This window comes from Phyllopteryx taeniolatus, chromosome 12, assembly GCF_024500385.1.
Source record: "Phyllopteryx taeniolatus isolate TA_2022b chromosome 12, UOR_Ptae_1.2, whole genome shotgun sequence".
NCBI classification, from domain to species: domain Eukaryota; kingdom Metazoa; phylum Chordata; class Actinopteri; order Syngnathiformes; family Syngnathidae; genus Phyllopteryx; species Phyllopteryx taeniolatus.
This window is the reverse complement of record NC_084513.1, coordinates 17,248,291-17,268,887: the sequence shown is the minus strand read 5'-3', so window position 1 is coordinate 17,268,887 and position 20,597 is coordinate 17,248,291. Positions and strand designations below refer to the sequence as shown.

Sequence of the window (20,597 nt, the reverse complement as noted above, 5' to 3'; positions counted from 1 at the left end):
CATAACCATTTGCATTCTGGGCTGGGAAAAGTTTACTGTTCCAATGGGAAGAAACAGCAACAGGAGGAGGAGGAGGAGGAGCTATGGGTAATACAATGGTGCCTTGAGATACAAGTGACCTGACCTACGGGTTTTTTGAGATACGAGTCTTCGGTCGGACCATTTTTGGCTTTGACTTGCGAGCAAAAATTTGACATGAGCAGTGAACTCAACTCACTTCGCAACAAGCAGCAGTTTGAAAGATAGTGAACAATCATCATACCATATCATATGATGTGACAGATGCAGAAACAGCCTTATACTTAAAATTGTGCCTTATTTTGTTCTTGCGTGTGTAAAATTTAAAGCAATGCCGCATGTGTTAGACAGTTTCTTGGAAAACAGTTTGTCTAAAAAAATTACATCTGAGAGGCGTATTAGTGTCCTTGTAATATAATATCCATTAATAATATTATACTGTATAACTCATACTGTACATATGTCCAACATTTCTGACAGTGTAGCCTTTTCAAGTCTGTCTAATTGTATTATTATTTTTTAAAAACAAATATAACTGATCTGTATGTTTTAATAGGTAACAAGATGAGAAGAGAAATGAGGAAACAGATACTGATATTGTCCTTAACACTGCCATTTTCTTTCTGATACCATGCCACCATCTCCCCTCCTCCACATCGCACATTCTATCTGTATTTTACCAGTTTCTCACACTTCTACACTTTTATCTCACAGTGCTGCATTATACTGGAACAGTAGTCCCCTGTTGAGAGCCAGTTTCAACTGTAAACAACCATCGAAGCTAAATCAACGTGGTGATTCTACCTGAAAATTAGAGACTTAAAATAATGTTGCTGCTACGCTGGCTTGTTTTAAGGAGAATAAATAGGATCATGGTCATTGTCATGGCGACCCTGCATCCCCTACTTTGTGCTCTATAATATTTGTGACCGAGCTTAGACAAGTGTTATGTTTTTTTTTTTATTATTATTTTGGCTTGCATCGGTGATAACTGTGAATTTTCAGGATTATGTACAATGCTTACGCAAACTTTGCAGCCCTCTAAAATGAAACACATGCTTTAATAACCTCTTACACAATGGTCATCTAAGCCGGGTTTGTACTAGGGTCGGGAACAATAAACCGATACGACCGTTTATAAAGGCGAGAGATACGGCTGTGTGGTAGCAAACTCCTCAATCGATATGAATCAGCCATGAATCCTTAGACGTATTGATTGTAGAGTTGTGGATCCGCTAAGGCAAGACTCAGAGTTCATTGCCTGAGGCTTAACTGTTATTATCTCTAAAACAATGCCAGAGCTCACAAAACGACTCTCACGCATGCTCCGTAATGCGATGTTCATAATCCAAAACAGTATAACGACTTGTAACATGTCTGACAACGATGACGAAAAACTAACAAAAATCAATGTAAATATTAACAGCACCAACGGCAGTGCCTGTGTAACTAGTGATTGACTCAGAATAATTTTCAACGCACCAGGAAAACAACAATCTAAAGTCTGGTGCATTTTGGGATTAGGACAATTCGATAAAAGCCGTGTTATTTTATATATTATGCCAAGGAGCTCTGAAGTGCACCGGTTAAACAAAGAATTGCAGCTTTCATGCCCCGAGAAAACAAAGATGATGATAGTGAGTTAGAACCAAGCAACAAGCAGGAGCATGCTAATATGGTACCTTTTTTTTGTTCTTGCTTTCATAAGAATACTTGACTAATAAGGATTTTGTTGTTGTTATTTTTGTTCAGTGCCATAAAGCAAAAAGGCTCTGGGATATGTGGTCTTTTTGCACGTTTGAAAATACTGTAGGAATGTCATTTTGTAGAATTAGGTTCTTTATCATTAACGTCTACCGTATATCAAGAAATGTTAACTATCGCATTGTTCCCACACCGTATTGAACCGCATCACTCCTAAACTGAATCGAACTGTTCGTCCCTTAAAGGTATCGCTTTTTAATCAAATCCCAACACATGCACCTACAAAACAGATATGTATCAAATTGGCCTCATGCCAGAGATTTCTAACCCTAGTTTTTACCTGCTCATGGTCCTGAATGTTAAGGCACTAATGTGGGATTGGAGGGTGAAGTTGATTAAGGAATTTTACAGCTTCTGACATAGCATCAGGAGTATCCAATGCTACCAGCCTTGACCGGAGTGGGAAGTTTAGCTTCCTGCCTCTTTGTTGTTGAAAGGATTATTGTTGTTGCATGTTGTCTCCACATATGTAATAATCTCAATGGGGAAAGCTGCAACGGCTGTGAATGTGCACTTCTGACACGGCATGTCCCGCTTTGGCGAGTCCTGTCTGAAACCTGCCTTGATTTTTGCGCCTCTGATGTACCAATTGCCTGGAAACACTGTGAGTGAGAAAGGGGCTTTTATTTCGAGACATGATATAATGTATATTTTTTTTTTTCTAGGGGGAGCCCATGATGATCAAATTTTTACTGCTGTATTGAATGATTTACTGAGTGTTTTTGTGTTGCCTTGAGTTGTGTGTGAATTTCAAAGCACCTCAACGTTTTTTAATTAAGTTAGTATTTATTTTGTCTATAGCAATCTGTTGTTTGAAATGCAGGTTTGACCCAATTAGATTAGCCAAACACCCTGTCCCATTTTTCCTTGTTATCACTCTTATTGGATTTAACTCACCAATCAGACATGTCGTTCAGGTCTCTGGGAAGGCTGTCATTTCCTCATTAGAATGATAATTTGATTATTACTCATGAGAAGCGCATGCTGCTTTGTGTATCTCTTTCTCTACATGTCTCTTTTAGTTGCGTTTTTCCATTTGTCACTTTCTATTTTCTGCTTTTATCCGTTTCAAAATAGCCTCTTTTAACCACTTCTTCCTCGTGGTCTCTAAGTTTTGGATAAAAAAAAAAAGAGGACATTCTTTGCTACTGTTTAGGGGAGAAAGGAAACGGAATGTCCCTCACTCTTTCTGCCTCTCTCAATCTCTCTTGACAAGACCTCCCAACCAGGCCTGAGATTTTCCCAGACCACTTTACAACCGCTGCATAAGCAACCCCATTGTCCACTGTTTTTTTGTTCTGTGTATCTGGACCGATCAAGACCCTTGTCCTAAGCCATGTAGGGGATGCTAAAAAGAGCCTCCCTTGAACTTCGTTTGTGCCTCTTGTGCTTTTTACTCATTCCCAAAATTAGTTCCCAAAATATTGATTAGCTAATGTAAAATGTTGCCAAATCTCTGAGGCACTCTTTGGGATGAAGATATACTGTAGTGGTACATAGGATCAGCACATCTGCGTTGTATGGGATGCCTCCAGATACTTCGGATTCCTCCCTAAAAACATCCATATGAATTTATATATAGACATTCGTGTATATTTAGTTGTCAGTCGCTATCAGCCCAGGGTGTACCTTAACTCTCACCCTACGTCAACTGGGATGAACTCCAGTTTCCTTTTGACTGGGAACAGGATAAGCAGTATAAAATAATCATTATTGGAGAATCTTAAACGATTTAGTACAAAGTGTAGCACACTGTGCATTATGATAATGATTAATAAGTATACATTAAAAAAATACACTCTGCAACTCGGCGCAGGGTGTACCGCGCCTCTCACCCAATGTCAGCTAGATAGGTTTCAGCTCACCTGCCACCCTCCTGAAGACAAGCGGTATTAAAATTAGATGGATGCATAAAATTAACCAAATTGGGTTAGCTAGTCTAAGATGTGCATGTAAAACTTAATAGATACACTTGTGCTTTTAATGAAATTGACAGGCAAACTTAGTAGTATTGTAACTGCCCCTTTTACTTTAAAATAGAAACAGTCCTGGCAGTGAACCATGCAAACAGCCTCAACACGTTTGTGGTCTGTTTGTCTCTGTCAAGGTCTCTCCTGGTGATGAGCTCACCTGGTTGGCAGGGTTCTTCCTCAACCTCTGCGTGGACTACTTTAAAACTCCTCTTCATGTATCAAATTAGTAGTTGTGCTATTTTGTGGTTTTGTAATTTCACATGCAATTTTTATCAAGTCATCATGCTCTGAATGAAATGTCCCAGCTTGAAACTATTACATGTAGCTGAGACTTTATTGGCTCAAGATGTGAAATAATTGAGGTAGTTTCATTGAACACAGTACCAGTAATGGATCTCATGATGTGTCAGGAAGTCACCAACTAAACTGTCTAAGTGGTTAGGTATGATACTTTCAAGCTCAAATGCACCCAATTAAACCCATTGCACCTACATGGCCCAAATTGGTATTTACCAAGTGGAGCTAATATGATTATTTTACAGCTGTTACAGACTCAAATATCTGATCAGTTATTTTCCCACATGGAGAAAGCACACTCAGCCTTTTTTTTCCATCTTTCATCGCTATGTGCCGAACTGTGCAGAAGTACTAAGAATACGTGGCATCATTTCATTTTTGACGGTAAATTATCATGGTACATTTGTAGTGTCAGTATAACCGTGCAAAACTAATGGCGTAATCTACAATGGGTATTGTCCCCCAGAACAAACGTTACGTGTTTTATTTATACTATGCCATCTACTTAAAAATAACTCAGGGCTCCAAGGCTGCTCTTTTAGCTCCTTTTCTTCAAATAATGAAACCTTATGATCTGTGCAGTTAGGGTCATTTGTTTTCGCCAAATGCTGACCTTCCTCTTGCACTTATTCAAATCTCTATAGCCGAGCCACATGAAAGGGACATACCGTATTTTCACGACCATAAGGCGCACTTAAAAGTCTTACATTTTCTCCAAAATGGACGGGACGCCTTATAGTGCGGCGCGCCTTATGTGTGCACCGAGTTCCAAAATCTGTAAATGTTGTTGTGTGACTTTAATGAGCGCTCCGCTTGACTGACTGGGAGCATTTCCTGCCGACAACGCTGCTTATATAGAGGAAGGCGGACGTAACTGAGGACAGTATGCGGACGTAAAGGGGGAAGGGTGCACGTGACAGTGGAGTCTTAACCCAAGTCTAGAAGACGAAGCTAGGTTTCTGCAGAAAAAAGAAAAACAAAACGCGGAAACAAGGCGAGGTGGCCCGAGTTGGAAGGCCAACTCGAGCAATGGATTAATGAGTCACCATTCGACTAAGTGCAATAACTCGGCGCTTGCCATCATTCCGGGAGGCTTGACGAACCGTTGGACATCCGTGTAAACAGGGCATTCAAAGTGAAGTTGCGAGCGCCGTGGGAGCCATGGATGACAGATGGCGAACACAGTTTTACTAAGACTAGGAGGCAGCACCGGGCAAGTTACGCCACAATTTGTGAATAGATTGTGGCTGCTTGGGCTAACGTGTCTGCTTGCACTGTTGTTCGAGCTTTCGTAAAAGCCGGCATCATTTCTGAGGAGCCGCACTGCAATGAGACTGACTCTGACGAGTACGAGAGGGAACCCGGCGTGTTTGATTGAGAACTTGCCCAACTGTTCATTTCGGATACAGAAGATGAGGATTTTGATGGATTTATGGATGAGGATTGATAAAAAAATAACGTGAGTACATTGTTAAATATTTCAATAAAGTACAACCGAACTCAGTTTTGCTCCCGCTGCCTTTTTAAAAACATTGTTTTAGCGTGCATGCATACTACCGTATGTTTTAAGCTAGCGTATGTTTTACCATGCCTGCGCCCAATAATACGGTGTGCCTTATGTATGGGTTAAATACAGAAATAGAACCCGTAACTGAGACTGCGCCTTTTAATACGGTGAGCCTTAATGTCGTGAAAATACGGAACATTAAGCAATTTTTTTATCTTTCTAAGTCCATCTAATTTATGTATATGACTTAATGAAGTACGGATTTTGTAGTTTTGGGCCGTAGCTTCACAAACCGGTTTCCAACTGGCATTTATGTATTATGATGTTTTGTGAACCAGCACTCCAAATCTCCATTGTTCTGCCCTCTTCTGTGTTTCCGAGGCAACAGTCCCCTACCATCTGGGAGGCCCTCATTCCCGCTTCCTCTCTTTCCTATAATAGGTTAGTCCCCTGTCCTTCTCCCTTTTCTTTCCTCAATCGAATACATTTTGTATTCATTCGGTGTGGACTGTTTTCTTTTTGCAGCTTTCCCCTTAAATTCAACCTCACACTATCACAAGTGCACACGTAAACCCGATACCAGCATGTGTGTCTGTATATGCACACGCTGTTCGATTCACTAGGGAATGTAATCATGTTAGTTTCCAGAAGGGGCCACTTTGTGATTCATAATTTCTTGGTAAATTAATCAAATATGACAGACCTTTATTGAAAAAGACAGATAGAAGGCCCTTCAAGTATTTTCTTTTTCTTTTTTACATTTAAACTTCAATTGACCGTCTGAGCATGGTGACCTTCAGTATGGCCGAACCTTTGCCTTTGTTCCTCTTTTTTTCCAGCTGCATTTGCTAAATCTTCATTTAGTTGTTTTTTTTTTTCTTCTCGTTTTTTGGTTTTAATTTTTCCCTCTCCACACTGAAGTTGAAAAATCACTCATGTAAGTGTAACATTTTCATTGCCTTTTTTGTTTCCCTCCTCTTTAACCTAATCTCTCGAGTTCATCTGTTTGGCACATTTTTTCATCATTTTCCATATTTCTTCTTTGACCTTTTGTTGATAAACCCCACACTGTGTTGCCATCTCAACTCAGATTGGCCCTGCTGTCCTGGGTAAAAGCATCATCTACATGCCTTTGCAGCACATATCTCTCTTGCAGGTCAAGAAAAAGGAGTACATGTAACCATTAATTCTGTACCCTTGTAGGTTATTTGATTAAAATGCGTTTGGTAGCAGTTATCAACTAAATAGTGCTTTGGGAGCTTTACAAACCACCCAAAAATAAAGGAGGCCATAATAATCTCTCTTTTACATTTTTTGCTACAAGCATCAAATAACTGACACCATGCTAGGCCCACATTAAACGCCGTAGGCAAAAAAACAACAACATAATTTAACGCCATCCATCTGTCCAGTATACCCCAACGTATACCACGACTTCCTACTGGGGCTCATTTGGGAAAATTCACTTGTCAGAGATCAGCATAATTTGAGTCCTGGAATTCTCCCAAAATGGCTGCTTGACACCAAAATGACTGACTTCCTGTTCACTTCAGTTCCAGCCATGGATCCTTAGACTTTTCCATGCATCCTGTTATGATAGACACGTCCACCCAATTTCGTTTTGTCACTGAAAATTGTCTTGGGGGAGGACCAATTTTTTCTTACCTTCTGAGAATCCCGATAATCATCAAGATATCAAGATTTAATGCCATAATCCGCCCAGTTTGCCAGTGTAGGCAAAAAAGATTAGCAATGTAACGTCACCCATCAGTCTTGGATAGCTTTTTTCAGTTGAAGTCAAGTCAAGAGTTTTTCAAAGTACAAGCCCTGGAATTGGCCCAAAATGACTCCGTCTAAACCAAAATGGTCGACCTTTTTTTCAATTTCGTTCACGGTACCATGAGACCTTTTTGTGAATCCCATTGTTGTCTTCCAAATTTTGTGTTGATCTGGAAACTATTTTCCGGGACAAATGTTTGGAGAGTGGTGTTCGGGACCCCTAAAATACATTCATATTAACCAGCATACGCGCACTTGCAATACTTGGTGAGTTTTGGGGCATGTTGGGGCCCCCAAAAAGGGGATTCAATTGTCGGAACAACGATAATAATAATATTCAACAGCAATTCCCAGAGGGGTTTTTCGCACCACCTAGTGCTTAGGCCCGAACAAAGAAACAATATCTACGTACATATGCAGAAGATACCAACAGCATATTATAATGAAACACCAAAGTGCTATACTAATGACATGGGAAATTGTAGAATTGTTGGTGACCCCCCCCCCCCCCCCCCCCCCCCCCCACACCAAATGTTCGTTTGTCTTAGCTCACACTTTGCCTGTTATTTCTATGCATTTGATATGCTCCTAATTCCTTCTTGATAATATCCTCTAGACTTTGACCCATGCGAGTGTTAGTTAGGAGCTAATGGGGTATCGCGTGACTTTGCGGGGTCAAGGATCAAGGCAGGTTTAAGGGCCTCTAGCACCAAAGAACCAACACAACTCTTACTGGCAGCTGAACTAACAAGAAACCATCTCTGACACTCAGTCACACAAACACGCTCGCTTTGCAATCACTTAGCCATAAGTAGCAGAATAGCTTAATGTCTTATTTGGCTTCTGCCTATCTCTGCTGCTTCAGGTGTCACCCATAATGTTTTTTTCATTTGGTGAGATTAGGTTTTGTCACAACTCACACATACAGTCCAAGATTCCTAATTCCATACCTGGCCAGGGTTTTCACGCAGCGGCTTAGTGTGGTTTAGTTTAGTCAACAAAGGCAACTGCCAATCATACTGGAAGCCGCTTCTCTATGCAATGTTGCCTGCCCAGGGCATCTGGGGGGGGGGGGGAAAACAAAAAAAAAACCACATTGTATTACACTTTAAATTGCATTCTGCATGCACATAGTTTTTCTCTACCACCATCGCAACACACGCCGTACAGGGATTTATGTTATACTAAATGTAGCAGTGATGAGCAATAGATAACAGAAAGTAGATTTTTATCTTCACGTTATTTGGACTGTGCTGCCTCTGGGATTAAAACACTAGAGTAGGCGCATTAGGAAAGTGAAGTGCCATACAACTTCCTGTGACATCCATATTTACAAGAAATGACATTATAACAGCAAAAGCATTTTCTTTTACCTTTGCTTCTATTTCTTCTTTGTTGCTGCCTTCCGTAAGCATATGTGTGTTTGGTGCCAGACAGCCTGAGAAGATTGATGTTTGTGCATGTGTGAGAGCACCTATGCGTTTACACTGGGGTAACAGCTGGATCCAGCACTTTTACAAGAGTTTGTGCGTGAGAGTGATTGAGAGAGAAAGCAAGAAGTTATATAACAATTCCCGTGTTTACTCTCAAATCCATCGCAAACCTGAAATCCCTAAGAAAAAGAAAGTCTCACGTTACCACAAAACACTGTCTGAGTCCACGGCTTAGTGAGCTGTATTACCAATTATCCCTTCAACCAATGTTTTTCCCACCTCCATATGCCGTTTTGGCACTTGCTGCTTTTGTATTAGTGTTTGATAACTTAAAAAAAAAGATGATGACCAATTTATTCAAAACTTGTAGAGGTTTTGGTACTCTAGCTTTCTCCCAAAGTCGTAGTACCAAGACTGTCCTGTGAAAGACAGCATTTTGCCATAGTGCATTCGGACTGCTGGATGAATCAAAGAAGAAGAATAGATAATAGCTGACGAAGCAAGGCTAAAGGTTAGCTTACCCATATATGCTTTGCATTTACAAACTGTCCTTTTTATTGCGGTGAATGACTTGAGACACATTATAAAACCACTCAACACAACCAGTTCCTCCTCTATTTGTGTCAGGTCACTTCCTTTTGACTATCGTTCCATTTTACATCCTCATTATGGAGACCGTGGCTCAACTGAACTCTTGAGTTGGCCCCACATAAAAGGATTTGCCATCAAAATTGAACAGGTTTACATTTACGAATGTTGGCCCCGACCATTTTCCCAGCAGATCAGAGAGGGGAAAGAAAAATCACTCTACACACTAAAGGAATATCTGTCAGACCTTCTTTCTTTTCTGATCTCAAGCGCAAAGGAAGCAAAATGTTCAAATTCAGCCCATTTGTTGGTATAAGTGACTTCCGGCTTTAGGTTTACTGAAGACATTGATTCTCGTTTTTGGTTAGGAAAGGTGCCTTGATGCAACCTTTAACCCAACTTTAGCAAAGGTAACCCCTTTACGAAAGGATGTTACCTACAATCAGCAATATTAATAGCAAGAGGCCACCATCAAACTTTGCAGACTACCCGAAGACGCTCGAGGATTTCATGCTATATAGGCTTAAAAAAAAACAACTTTTTTCAGTGACAAAATAATATAAAACAGTATATAGCAATGGGAGCATTAAAACACCTTCAATAATTGTAAGAGTAACAGACAAGAGTAACCGTACAGAAAAATCTATAAACAGGAAATATAAAATAAACATAGAATCATGCAAGTGGTAAAACGTTTGAGTGAGAGAGAAAAGGTACAGAAAAAGCGAAGAAAGAAGGCACTCAAAAGACTTACGGTACGTCAGCAATATCCGCTGATGACGTTTTCCACAGAGGTTGAAGTAAGGTGGTATATAGGTGAGGAGGTTTGACTTTCTAAGGAGGCCCTATGAATTACCCTTAGGTGTGAAGAGTGAAGGATTGTCCCTTTCTTTAGCAGCCCTGTGAATGACAGATGATCAGTTCAAGATAAACACCACTCCCCACTGTGATTTTTATGATTGTGAAAACTCTGAATGTTGTCTTTTATAACTTTTCCCACACGTCATTCACAGATTATTTTAGGTTGGTGGGTGTAACTTGGAAAGTTTAATTAGTGGTTTCTTTATGTACATCAACGCTGCTGTTTGACTTCTCATACTGCAACAGTTCTGTGTGTGTGTGTGCGCTTGAATGCATGCATGTGTGTGTAAATACCAGCCAGTAATGGCTTCCACTCTCATTATTACCCCATAATCCCCAGCTGCTGTGCAGTCCTGACTTGGTTCCTGGGGGGAGAATTCCAAACTTGCCACTGGATTTACAATTGATTCCCCACAGATTTTAACTGGATTTCCACTCCATTACCAATATGGCCCCTCTCATAAGACTGTCGGACAACTACTTAGGTTATATTATTATTGAGTATTTTCCTGTCTGTGAAATTCTATGAATTATGTAAGAAATATGCAAGCAACTGTAAAGTATCTGCATCATTTCTTACAATCTGCAAATTCAAGTTTTTTTTATTTTATTTTTCCTTTAAAGATACATACTGTGTAATTTACACACATAAAATATCATTTATTTGTCATATTTGTAAAAAATACCGAATTTTAAACAATATAGCCATTGAAAGGCAAAATATAGTTTGGGGTTGTGCTCTCACTTGGATGTGGCCAGTATGCATTGAGCTCCCATATGTATACTGTTCCTGAAAAAGAATGCAGTTATATATGCAATATAGTGCTCAGGTCTCATGCTAGCACAATAACATCGTTTACTTTCAGGTGATTAATGTGCAAAACCTGCGGGCAGATATAGTCATAAAGCTCTTAAAACAAATATTTGGTTGTACAGGACAAATTGAGCATAGTCGCTGGCTACATTTGTTTTTTTGTTTTTTTTTTTGTTAAAAGGAGGACATTGAGACATATTTGTGAAATGGTTGCAGGCTCAGTAAAACCAGAAGACAGATGACTGACAGATGACAAGCAGAAATGTGTCGACACCTTCTCATATTCATTGACACATACACGGTAAATATGGAGTCAGGAGGGCAAGAAGCATCCCAAATATGGTGGGCATGTAGTTGGTGAGACTCGTTCCGCAGCTGACCGCCCAAATTGTCACACACAGGCATCAGTGTGAAGACCACCAGCATTCTGCCAGGTTCAAAGTTTTAATGATTATTAACAAATATGAATTTGAGTCACTCTTGGATTGGTTGGAGGTTTTATGTTTATGTGTCACTTTGGCACTCACTTGGAGAAATGATAATTGGTTCTGAAAAACAATGTATATGATGAAATGAGTACATTCAAGAAGCACAGCCCATGACTCAACATACAAACCCCAAAAGTTAAAACTAAACTGAGGTGGGAAGATGAAGTGACAGCGAGATAATGCAATACCTCGTAATGTCAGCTATGTGGTGGACATGTCTGTTTACAGTACTTTCTTTCCTTTGGGCACAAGCCATCCATATCGATTAACTGGGCCAGGCCACATTACAACAACTGTGTTTATCTTTGTGAGGGATAACTGAGCCAGAAGTGACTTGAAACTGTCATGTTACTTAAGGGGCCATTGGATACATTGTGTGTTTGTACCAGTCTATAGCTTCTTGATGTGGTCCAAAACACAATGGAACCGCTTAAGGTTAATCATGCATTGAAATAATTGAGCCAACATTGAGTCCACTTCTTGGCTGACAACAGCAAAGGTGCTGTTGATTCAGTCTCAATGAAAAAAAGAGAACAACATGAATTCAGCTCTGGGAAGCTGAGCTACAGTACATTCACAGTATGGCAACTCTTCTGGGCAGCACTATTAAATATCATAGGGTAGAAACAGAGGTTCAGAGACTTTATTTCTAGAGCACTTTAACAACAACCGCAGCTGTAACAAATTGCTAACATAAAAGACAATAGAATAGAATGATGTGACTCACATTTATTTCAAGCTGGGTTTTCTAACAGCCAATAGTTTGTTCATTGGGGAGTAGCACACATACAGAAGAATTGGTCCAATTCTCATGTCCCATTTAAACCTCGCTCTTGGTTCCCTTTACTTCATTTTAGCACTGGCTCTCGTCCCTCTCCATATCTCCTCCAGGATGCATTCTTCGCTGAGGAGATGACGGTGGCCGCTTCCATATTGGGGAGATGCTCCTCGCAGTTGCAACATTGTAGTGCAACAGCATCAACATTTTCCGCTCAACACAATACCAAAACACTGCAACAGTGCAAACGGCCCAGCACGACACACAAAGCGTGGAAAGTGCAAAAAAGGGGTGAAAGCATCGGAGGTGTTGTAAACAGGCTGCCGGTCTAGGCTCACACAAGAAGCGCCGATACTCTCCGCCATAGAATGTCATGGCTAAAGATGCTGAAAACAATACAAAACTGACTAACATGACACACAAAAAACATTAAATGACAAAAAAGGGTGGGAAACTGCTATCCATCCATCCATTTTCTGAGCCGCTTCTCCTCACTAGGGTCGCGGGCGGGAAACTACTAATGAAGGAGAAAATTATCTGAGCTGTTGTGACAGGTTGCCAAGTTACAGGTACAGCTGAGAAAAAACATTTTGTGGTTCATTTTTCTTGTTTTCTTTCTAGGAGTGTTCATTCTCACTGAAAAAAAGGCCTACTTCAGGTCTATATTCTTCTCAAGTTTGTCTTCATTAAACACCACATTAATGATGATGAACTAATGAACAAAAGCAACTAGTGCAGTATGAGACTCTCCACTCATATTAATAGATTATTTATTTTTTTTACTCTGCATGGGCTGCAGTGCCCCAAGATTTTTTTCTTTAAAAAATGAACGACCCACGTGTTCAAGGATTAGTTGGTGTTGTCCTAATCGATCATTTGTCATGTTGCCTTTTCCAGACGAGGTCCATTGGATCCAGCTGAGTACACCATGCATCCCTGGTCAAGTCATTACATTGGTGCTCCCCAGGCTCCGCAAGGTTACCACAAGACCCCGTCCTACCTTAACCCCAACTCGCAGTCCCCTCCATCATTCTCCAACTACCCCCCAAGCCAACCATACTCACGGCCAGGGGACCCTCGGGGAGTTGACTCTGGTTTTTACTCCCACCCAAGGTAATTGAAAGCAACAGTTTCTTCTTAGCTCATGGTCCATCTTATTCAACTCATACGAGGTGTGTCAGAAATGTTCCAGGACTGACTTCTGTCACAAAAGTTATTTTCCAAATCCAAACTTCAAGTTTTCCCCTTCGAAGTCGCCCTGGATTCTATCAGACATTCCCAGCCTTCTCTGCCACGCCTTCATCCAGTCCTAGAAGGATTCTTCCGGGATTCTCCTTAGCTCCATGGTCACGGTCATCTTGATGTCGTCCATGTCTTCAAAACGCATACCCTCGATTTCCCCCTTGACATTAGGAAAGAGGGGAAAAAAAACAAATGGAGCCAGGTCGTGAGGTTGGTCCAGTGCAACGATGTTCTTCTCAGTCAGGAACTGTCAGAAGCTCTGGCCATCGTGAGCAGGCGTGTTGTCATGGTGAAGCAAATGCTGCAGGATCTCTTTGTAGACATGTGCTGGTTGACCCTCAGGCTCTGTGGCAAAAAAACTCTCCTCACATTGAAGAATGCGATGAACGTGACTTTTGACTTCAACTGTCTTGCTTACTTCGACCTTTACAGAGTCAGACTCTTCCACTTTAGGCTCTTGCTTTTCGTCCCCGGGTTGTACTTGAAGATCCATGATTCATCACCTAGCAAGTTTCGTCTCATTGGTGTCATCACTCCTCGCATTGCTTGACGATCTGACACAGAGGATATTTATATAAAGAGAGCTGAGGTCACAGTTATATACGCCTGAGCACTTACATTAAAGGAAAAAACTTTGGTTTGAAATATCTCTTTTGCGAGTGCGTTTTCTGACACACCTCGTATGTTCTGTATCCAGCCACCACTAACTGTCTCTGCATAAGAGTGATAATAATACTACCTTGGAGTTCTCAACAGGGCCTGCTCACTGCTTGTTTTGTGCCCTTAGCTCCCAGCAGAGAGGACCCTTGCGGCAGGATGTGCCCCCATCACCCACCCCGCCGCTTCGGGGACTGCGGTACGACACGATGACCCGTGGAACTACTGGTGGAGGAGGTTACAGGTGAGTTCAGTTTAAGGGTGAACATGCCTATAGGTACTCATTTAAGACTTGAGAGTTTAGTTTTTAGAGAAAAGAACTGTTAAGATAGTTGAGTAATAGCATGCTACGATAATATAAAATGTGTGCGACTGCAGAGTACATGCCCTAGAATAGAATTCATAGTTCATTTTACAGTCCAAATATTACATTGTATTCTGCAAAATGTTAAAGCTAATCAAGCCCATTGTTGCATGTAAAAACGACATTTTGAGAGGCTTATTTTATATGAAAAAGGGAGTTTGCTGTGTTAATACTGCTAGCAAAATTTGAATATAGCCGCACTTCACTGCTTGAAGTCCCTTCACTCTACTTCTGTGTGCTAGTTTTATTCCCAGTTGTTGCTAAACAAGGAATGGACTTGTTTTCCCCCAGAGGTGGATATTCTATCATAGTTTCACCGTGCTCTGTAAGCCCACTGTGCCCACTATGAAAAAAGGAGAGCAATGAGTGTGCTTGCGAGTGCACGGAAAATGATTGATACCTTGTCAGTCATGCCTTCTGTCTCTGATTGGTTGTTCTTCCGTGTGCACAGTGGTTTCTTAAACAATCAAATTAGAGGTACAAGATGGGGCCAGAGAGAGTGTTTTGTTTGTTTGTCTTTTCATAGATCTTTTCACTCATGTAGACTGCTGTAAGGATATACAGACCGTTGTTACAAATATGAAAATGGTTACCTTCCCTTTAAAGTCGTGTATTTTGCAAGATTATAACTTCAGTGTTCAAATGAAGTTAATGACACATACTTTTGTTCAGGCGGTCTGACTTTTTTACAATTTTGGTATGCGAGAGTGTAGCTGCACACTGGTGTGCTGTACTTTGTCTTAGTCGTCCTGGAGATGCATTAAATTACCTCCATGTCCTTTTGAGAGCAGAACTTAGAAATTCATCATTTCAGCAAAGCTATAAGTACATTATTCATTTCAAGAACCTCACTGTATTTTTGAATACCACTGATTTAAACTGTCACTGCCTTAGGTTACATTTATGCTAATGTTATGCAAATGATATTACTCCCCAATACACAAATGAAGCCACAGAATCCCATCAAAGTATTGGTATTCTTATGTAAGAGAAAACTGTTCCTCCAGGCACCTTGTGGATCCCAGTCCAGAACAGTATGGCTACACTGGGGACAGTGGACGACAGCAACAGCAACACCAAGCCAATCCAAGACAGAAGAATGCCATGACTGCAGCTGTGTAGATTCAGATCCAGAGAGGAAAATCTGAAAATACGAATAGTCTTTTAATAGGATGTTGCATTCAGTGCTTCAATGACAAACGGAAATCAAACCTTGTAGTGGTGGAATTCAGATATCTGTCACTATCAAACACAATCTGCTGTTTGAAGTACAGGGTCAAGCTAAACAAAGGAGGTTAATTTTAGATCGTCATGCACAATATCCTGTTGTTTGAAGTCATGTTAATTGCCTCCCAAAACACAACTACACACACGAACTGTGACTTTACCGTAGAATCATGTCTGCTCTCATAGGAGGGAAATAGCAGTCAGTCTGCTGGTTGGACCACTATTTTGCTCACAAATGAACCCCATTACTGTTTCCTCATGGACCATCATCAGGATCAGGATTTATGGAGTCCACTTTGCGACCAAATACTATGACACATTCCGATCCGTATCCGTATCCGTATAAATGCATATACTAGCATAACAAAGTCTGGAACTTTCCTTCTGCACTTATGAATGATTGAAATGGTATCAATTATAACATTGTGCCACATTTGAATCAAAGTTATAACCACTTCATTTAATGTGAAGATGCAATAATTAGTTCATTTAGATTTTGTTTGTCTTTGATTTTATCTACATGAATGTACAAAAACTTTGTCACTCCACGTAACATATAGTCACACACGAACTGAGCTAGCTCCAATATTTGTCTTTTTAAAGACGAATTAATGATAAAGGACACACCACTGTTGTAAACAGGCCAAAATCACTGCACATTAACAATTGCGTTGTGTTTACAAATACGATAACATGACATTGAATGAATTAGTCCATTTTATGGCCAATTTAAAGAGCACACACACCAAAGTAAGATTGTTTCATAATATTTAAAAAATTCACCCGAATGTCTGATATCAGTGTCTAAACAAGACAGAGAGAGACAAAGTACAAAGTATGAATCAGGAAATAAAATAACTGGAAACTTTTTTTATTTTAGCCATATCAGTAGAGATCCTCCTGGCATCTCGGGCCTGGTGGTGTGTTCAAGTGCATGCTGTAGTATGCTGGAGAGTCCACTTAGTGTTGGCACACCATTTAGCCACTTGCTGAAAAGTCACTTCACAGAACTAAGCGTTCGAACCTCTGGTCAACATTTCTGTTTCCTAGTTTAGCAGTATTTTAACATCAGTGGGTATTACATGTACAAAATAACATTTCAGTATCAGCTAAATTGCTTTTGATGAAACTCCACTGTAGCATTTCATTACAGCATTTCACTGTCAATTTTGGCCTAACAAAAAGGGTACGAATGAATCGAGGGCTAAGACATGAAATAGTAGTACTGAAATGAGGTAAGTACTGTATATGCAGGAGGAGGAAGAATATAGTAGATAGAAGATGCAGTACAAGAATCATGAATGCGGCCCAGAAGGGTTTGAGTGAGAGGTTGGCGTAAAACATGCAAAAGTAGCTCTGCAGTGGGAGGAATAATATACTTTTAGTGCCAAGGTTAATCATAGTTCCCCTCACTACAGGTATTACTGAAAAAGGTATTGCAGTATGACAGTGAGAGTGTATGAGTGTGAGAGAAAATGATCCAATGGCAGAGCACAGAAGAGGAGCGCCACTTTCCTGAGATTTGAATTTTACATGGAATCGCTTTACTATCATTATTACAAGTCTGTGTTTAGTACAAATGTTCACGTACAAGGTGTGTCAGAAAGTTCTAGTATGGATGTCACAAAAAAATATACAGTGGTGCCTTCATATACAAATTTAATTCCTTCCATGACCACACTTCATCTTTTACCATTGACATGAATTAAAATGCCAATAATCCATTCATGTTTTTAATAAGAAAAAAAATAATGACATAAATAGAACATTTATGTAACTTTTTTTTGCTTCAATTCAATGTACATTATGCTGCTCCTTGTGTGCACTTCGTCCACCTGGGCATAGGATAATACAAACATAGAGACAAATGAAGTTTCACAACTGAGTAACAACTGAGTAAGCTGCAGTAATAGTTGCCGTTTTATCGCAACGGATAAAGAATGTGTACCTCGGCGTGTTGTTATATTGTCTGTCTCGGTGTTGCGCCACTGTTTGTTCAAATATCTGTTAAAGGGTTATAACACCATGACACTGATGTTGTTCGTTAGCCCATTTATGGCGTTTTGTATTATTGTTAGCATTAAGCTGAAAGGACTGTTGGAAGGCAAAACTAGTTTTTAAAGCAGAATGTGTCATTCTCTTTGTTTTATGTTTAGTTTGACAGTAAACTTCTACTGGCAGTGGCATTCAACAGTTTGAAGGTTGTTTTTTGAAGAATTGTACACTTTCTGCCAAAGTGCTGCTTGTTGTTAAGTTAGTTGAGTTCGCCATCACCAGAATTGGCCGAATGACTGCTTGTATCTCAAAAAACGTATAAGTCAGCTTACTCGTATCCCAAGGCAGCACTGTTATGTCTTTTGTAACGTCAGTCCTGGAGCTTTTCTGACACACCTCATATGTCATGCTTTTTTTGGGTTTTTTTTTAAACATTTTCTTTCGTAGTAGTGTAATATGGAGTCACAGATTGTTTAACAGATGTCACCATTCTGCGTTTAAGCACATATTTTACACAAATAAACAAGCAAACCTTTTATGAAAAGTGTGTGCTGTCGCAAGGTGATTCTGCTTGCATGCTCTTTTTGCTTATTTGTTTGATTGTTTGTTTGTTTGTTTGTTTTGGTATAAGCTGAAGGTACATACCAGAGACTTCTGGTGCTCACCAAGACCAATGTATGAAGGAACAAAGTTAATAATAATTTTTTTATGAAATATATTGTTTGCAAAAAAATGTCAAAACATGTATCAACTGTCATTTTTTATTACTGTTCACCCATGTTTTTTATCCATGTATATAACATTTTTGCATTAAAAACATTTAAACAACGCTTTAGCTCAGATGTCTTCATGTAAAGTTGTCTGCGCTTCTTTTTATACACTCTAACCCCTGCTCTCCTCATCTGTTAAGGTTAATTAAGCGTGAGTCGGGAGAAATGATTTTCCTCCAGCCTTGCATATTCTACAAGGTGAGTCCAATTTTAGTTCGTTAAGCAGCTGATAAAGTCTTCCATTTGTGGCGAGCGATGGATGTCGGCCTTAAATTAACGTGCAACTAATTATCAATTGGAAAAAGTAGATTTGGCACACTGATTGTGGCCCAAAGTTTAGAGGGTTTTTTTTTTTTTTTTGGGATGCTGCTGCTGCCCTGCAAGGTCGTGTGCCTCCTTTTAATAAGCGTTTTGCCACAGCTTCACGTGTTATCAGACACCAAAGGAGCAGGACTTGGACAGCAATCAGTGAAGTTAGTCGTAATGAGACACAGAAGCCGGGGGAATATTTTATCAGTCCAGACTTAATTAGCATATCCCACACCTTTTGACCAATGGGGACAGAAAGTAAAATACATTAACTTCACCTGAGTCATTACCACTGTAAATTGTGTTCAACTTCAACACTGATTAAAATGGATAATTAAGTGCTCGTGTCTGTGTTAGAACGTCAGAAGTTATTAGTTGAGCGGATTTATGGCAGCGTACTTTGGACTGTTTGGATCAAACATGCCTGTGAAGAGAAGGGAAATACTGGAATGGCAGCGCCACTGGCATAATACTTGTTCATGACTGATATTTGTCGGACAATATTGGTTCGTAGCTGGGTGACTGTGGAAAAAGTCAATGGCCCTTGGCATGTGTGGTATATTCAATTTTAAAAGACATTCTGCCAAATGAAACGTTGCATTACAACCTGGCCTGTGGGGAAGCTAGAATGCGGTAGCGTGGGTGCAGATTGTTCCGGCAAAATAATGACAAGTTGTCCAATTTGCCTGGGAAATATTATACAAAGAAATATGGGTGCCACTGACCAGGAGGAAAAAAATGTGAACAGAATAAACTCTTATAATTAAGCAAATGATGTTCTAATACAGTGGTGCCTTGAGATACAAGTTTCATTTGTTCTGTTATCATGCTTGTAACTGAAAACACAAATCATCTTTGCCACTGTAATGAACTTGTGCTTCACTAAGAGCTTCTTTGAATTATTCCTGATAAAATATCAGCAATTGCTCCATCCTGAAACAGGTTTGGCGTGCTTCAATTATTCATTTGATTTAATAAGCTTGGTTAGTTCAGTGAAATTTGTATTTCCCCTTAATACATGTCTGCCAGTTTGTGGATGAGTCTACTTGGTGGGGTCTTATTTCCAAGTAGCTATTATTACCAGCTTGACAACCTGCTTTTTTGTCCCTTTTGTGACTGCTGATTGTTGTGACTGTAAACACAAGAGTTTGAAGGCTGCCAGCCCAGCCCCAAATCCTCAATTACTGTTTAAATTACTTTGACAGCCAAACGGTTGTCATGCATGTATCACAGTACTGTGCTTTTTCTAAAAAAAAAATACAAATATATTTTTAGCCAACAGAAATACTTTGACATATGCTCATCTGCAAGTACATCCCTCGAATGTATGAACATGTGTTTAAATTAAACATAATTGTGCACTGTGTGGTGATGAAAGTGCTACCATTGGGTCCATCTGGATATTTACTTTTGTTGTTGTTGATTCACAACCATTTCTCCCAAGAAACATGTGATTTTGATCACATTCTCTTCCTGGACTGGCCTTTCATTTTCACTTAAATTGTGGTTCGCACGGCATGGAAACTCCCACCACACACTGGTTGCACTGCCTACCTTACTATTCCTGTCCTGTTCTGTTTTCTACTCGTCATGTCCTTTCTTACTCAATGTAGCACTGCCTTGCCAGTCCACATATATAGAGTGAATGCAAAGTAATTCCCAATTTTACAATACTCGTTTATTGTAGTTTATTTCCTTTTTTTTCTTCTTAATATATGAAGTTTTTGAAACAA

General features: G+C 39.9%; 1 protein-coding gene across 4 annotated transcripts in view; it reads left to right on the top strand.

Moving 5' to 3' along the window:
* The window catches only part of pard3bb (par-3 family cell polarity regulator beta b), a 144,568-nt gene extending 125,954 nt beyond the window's left edge, over positions 1 to 18,614 (top strand). For all 4 annotated transcript variants that reach the window (XM_061791267.1, XM_061791266.1, XM_061791268.1 and 1 more), the window contains 3 exons: positions 13,198 to 13,413; positions 14,330 to 14,443; positions 15,571 to 18,614. In XM_061791267.1, coding sequence (XP_061647251.1) covers positions 13,198 to 13,413; positions 14,330 to 14,443; positions 15,571 to 15,685 — 445 coding nt within the window. In that variant the 3' untranslated portion in view covers positions 15,686 to 18,614. The remainder of the gene's footprint in view (positions 1 to 13,197; positions 13,414 to 14,329; positions 14,444 to 15,570) is intronic.
* The last annotated feature ends 1,983 nt before the right edge of the window (positions 18,615 to 20,597 follow it).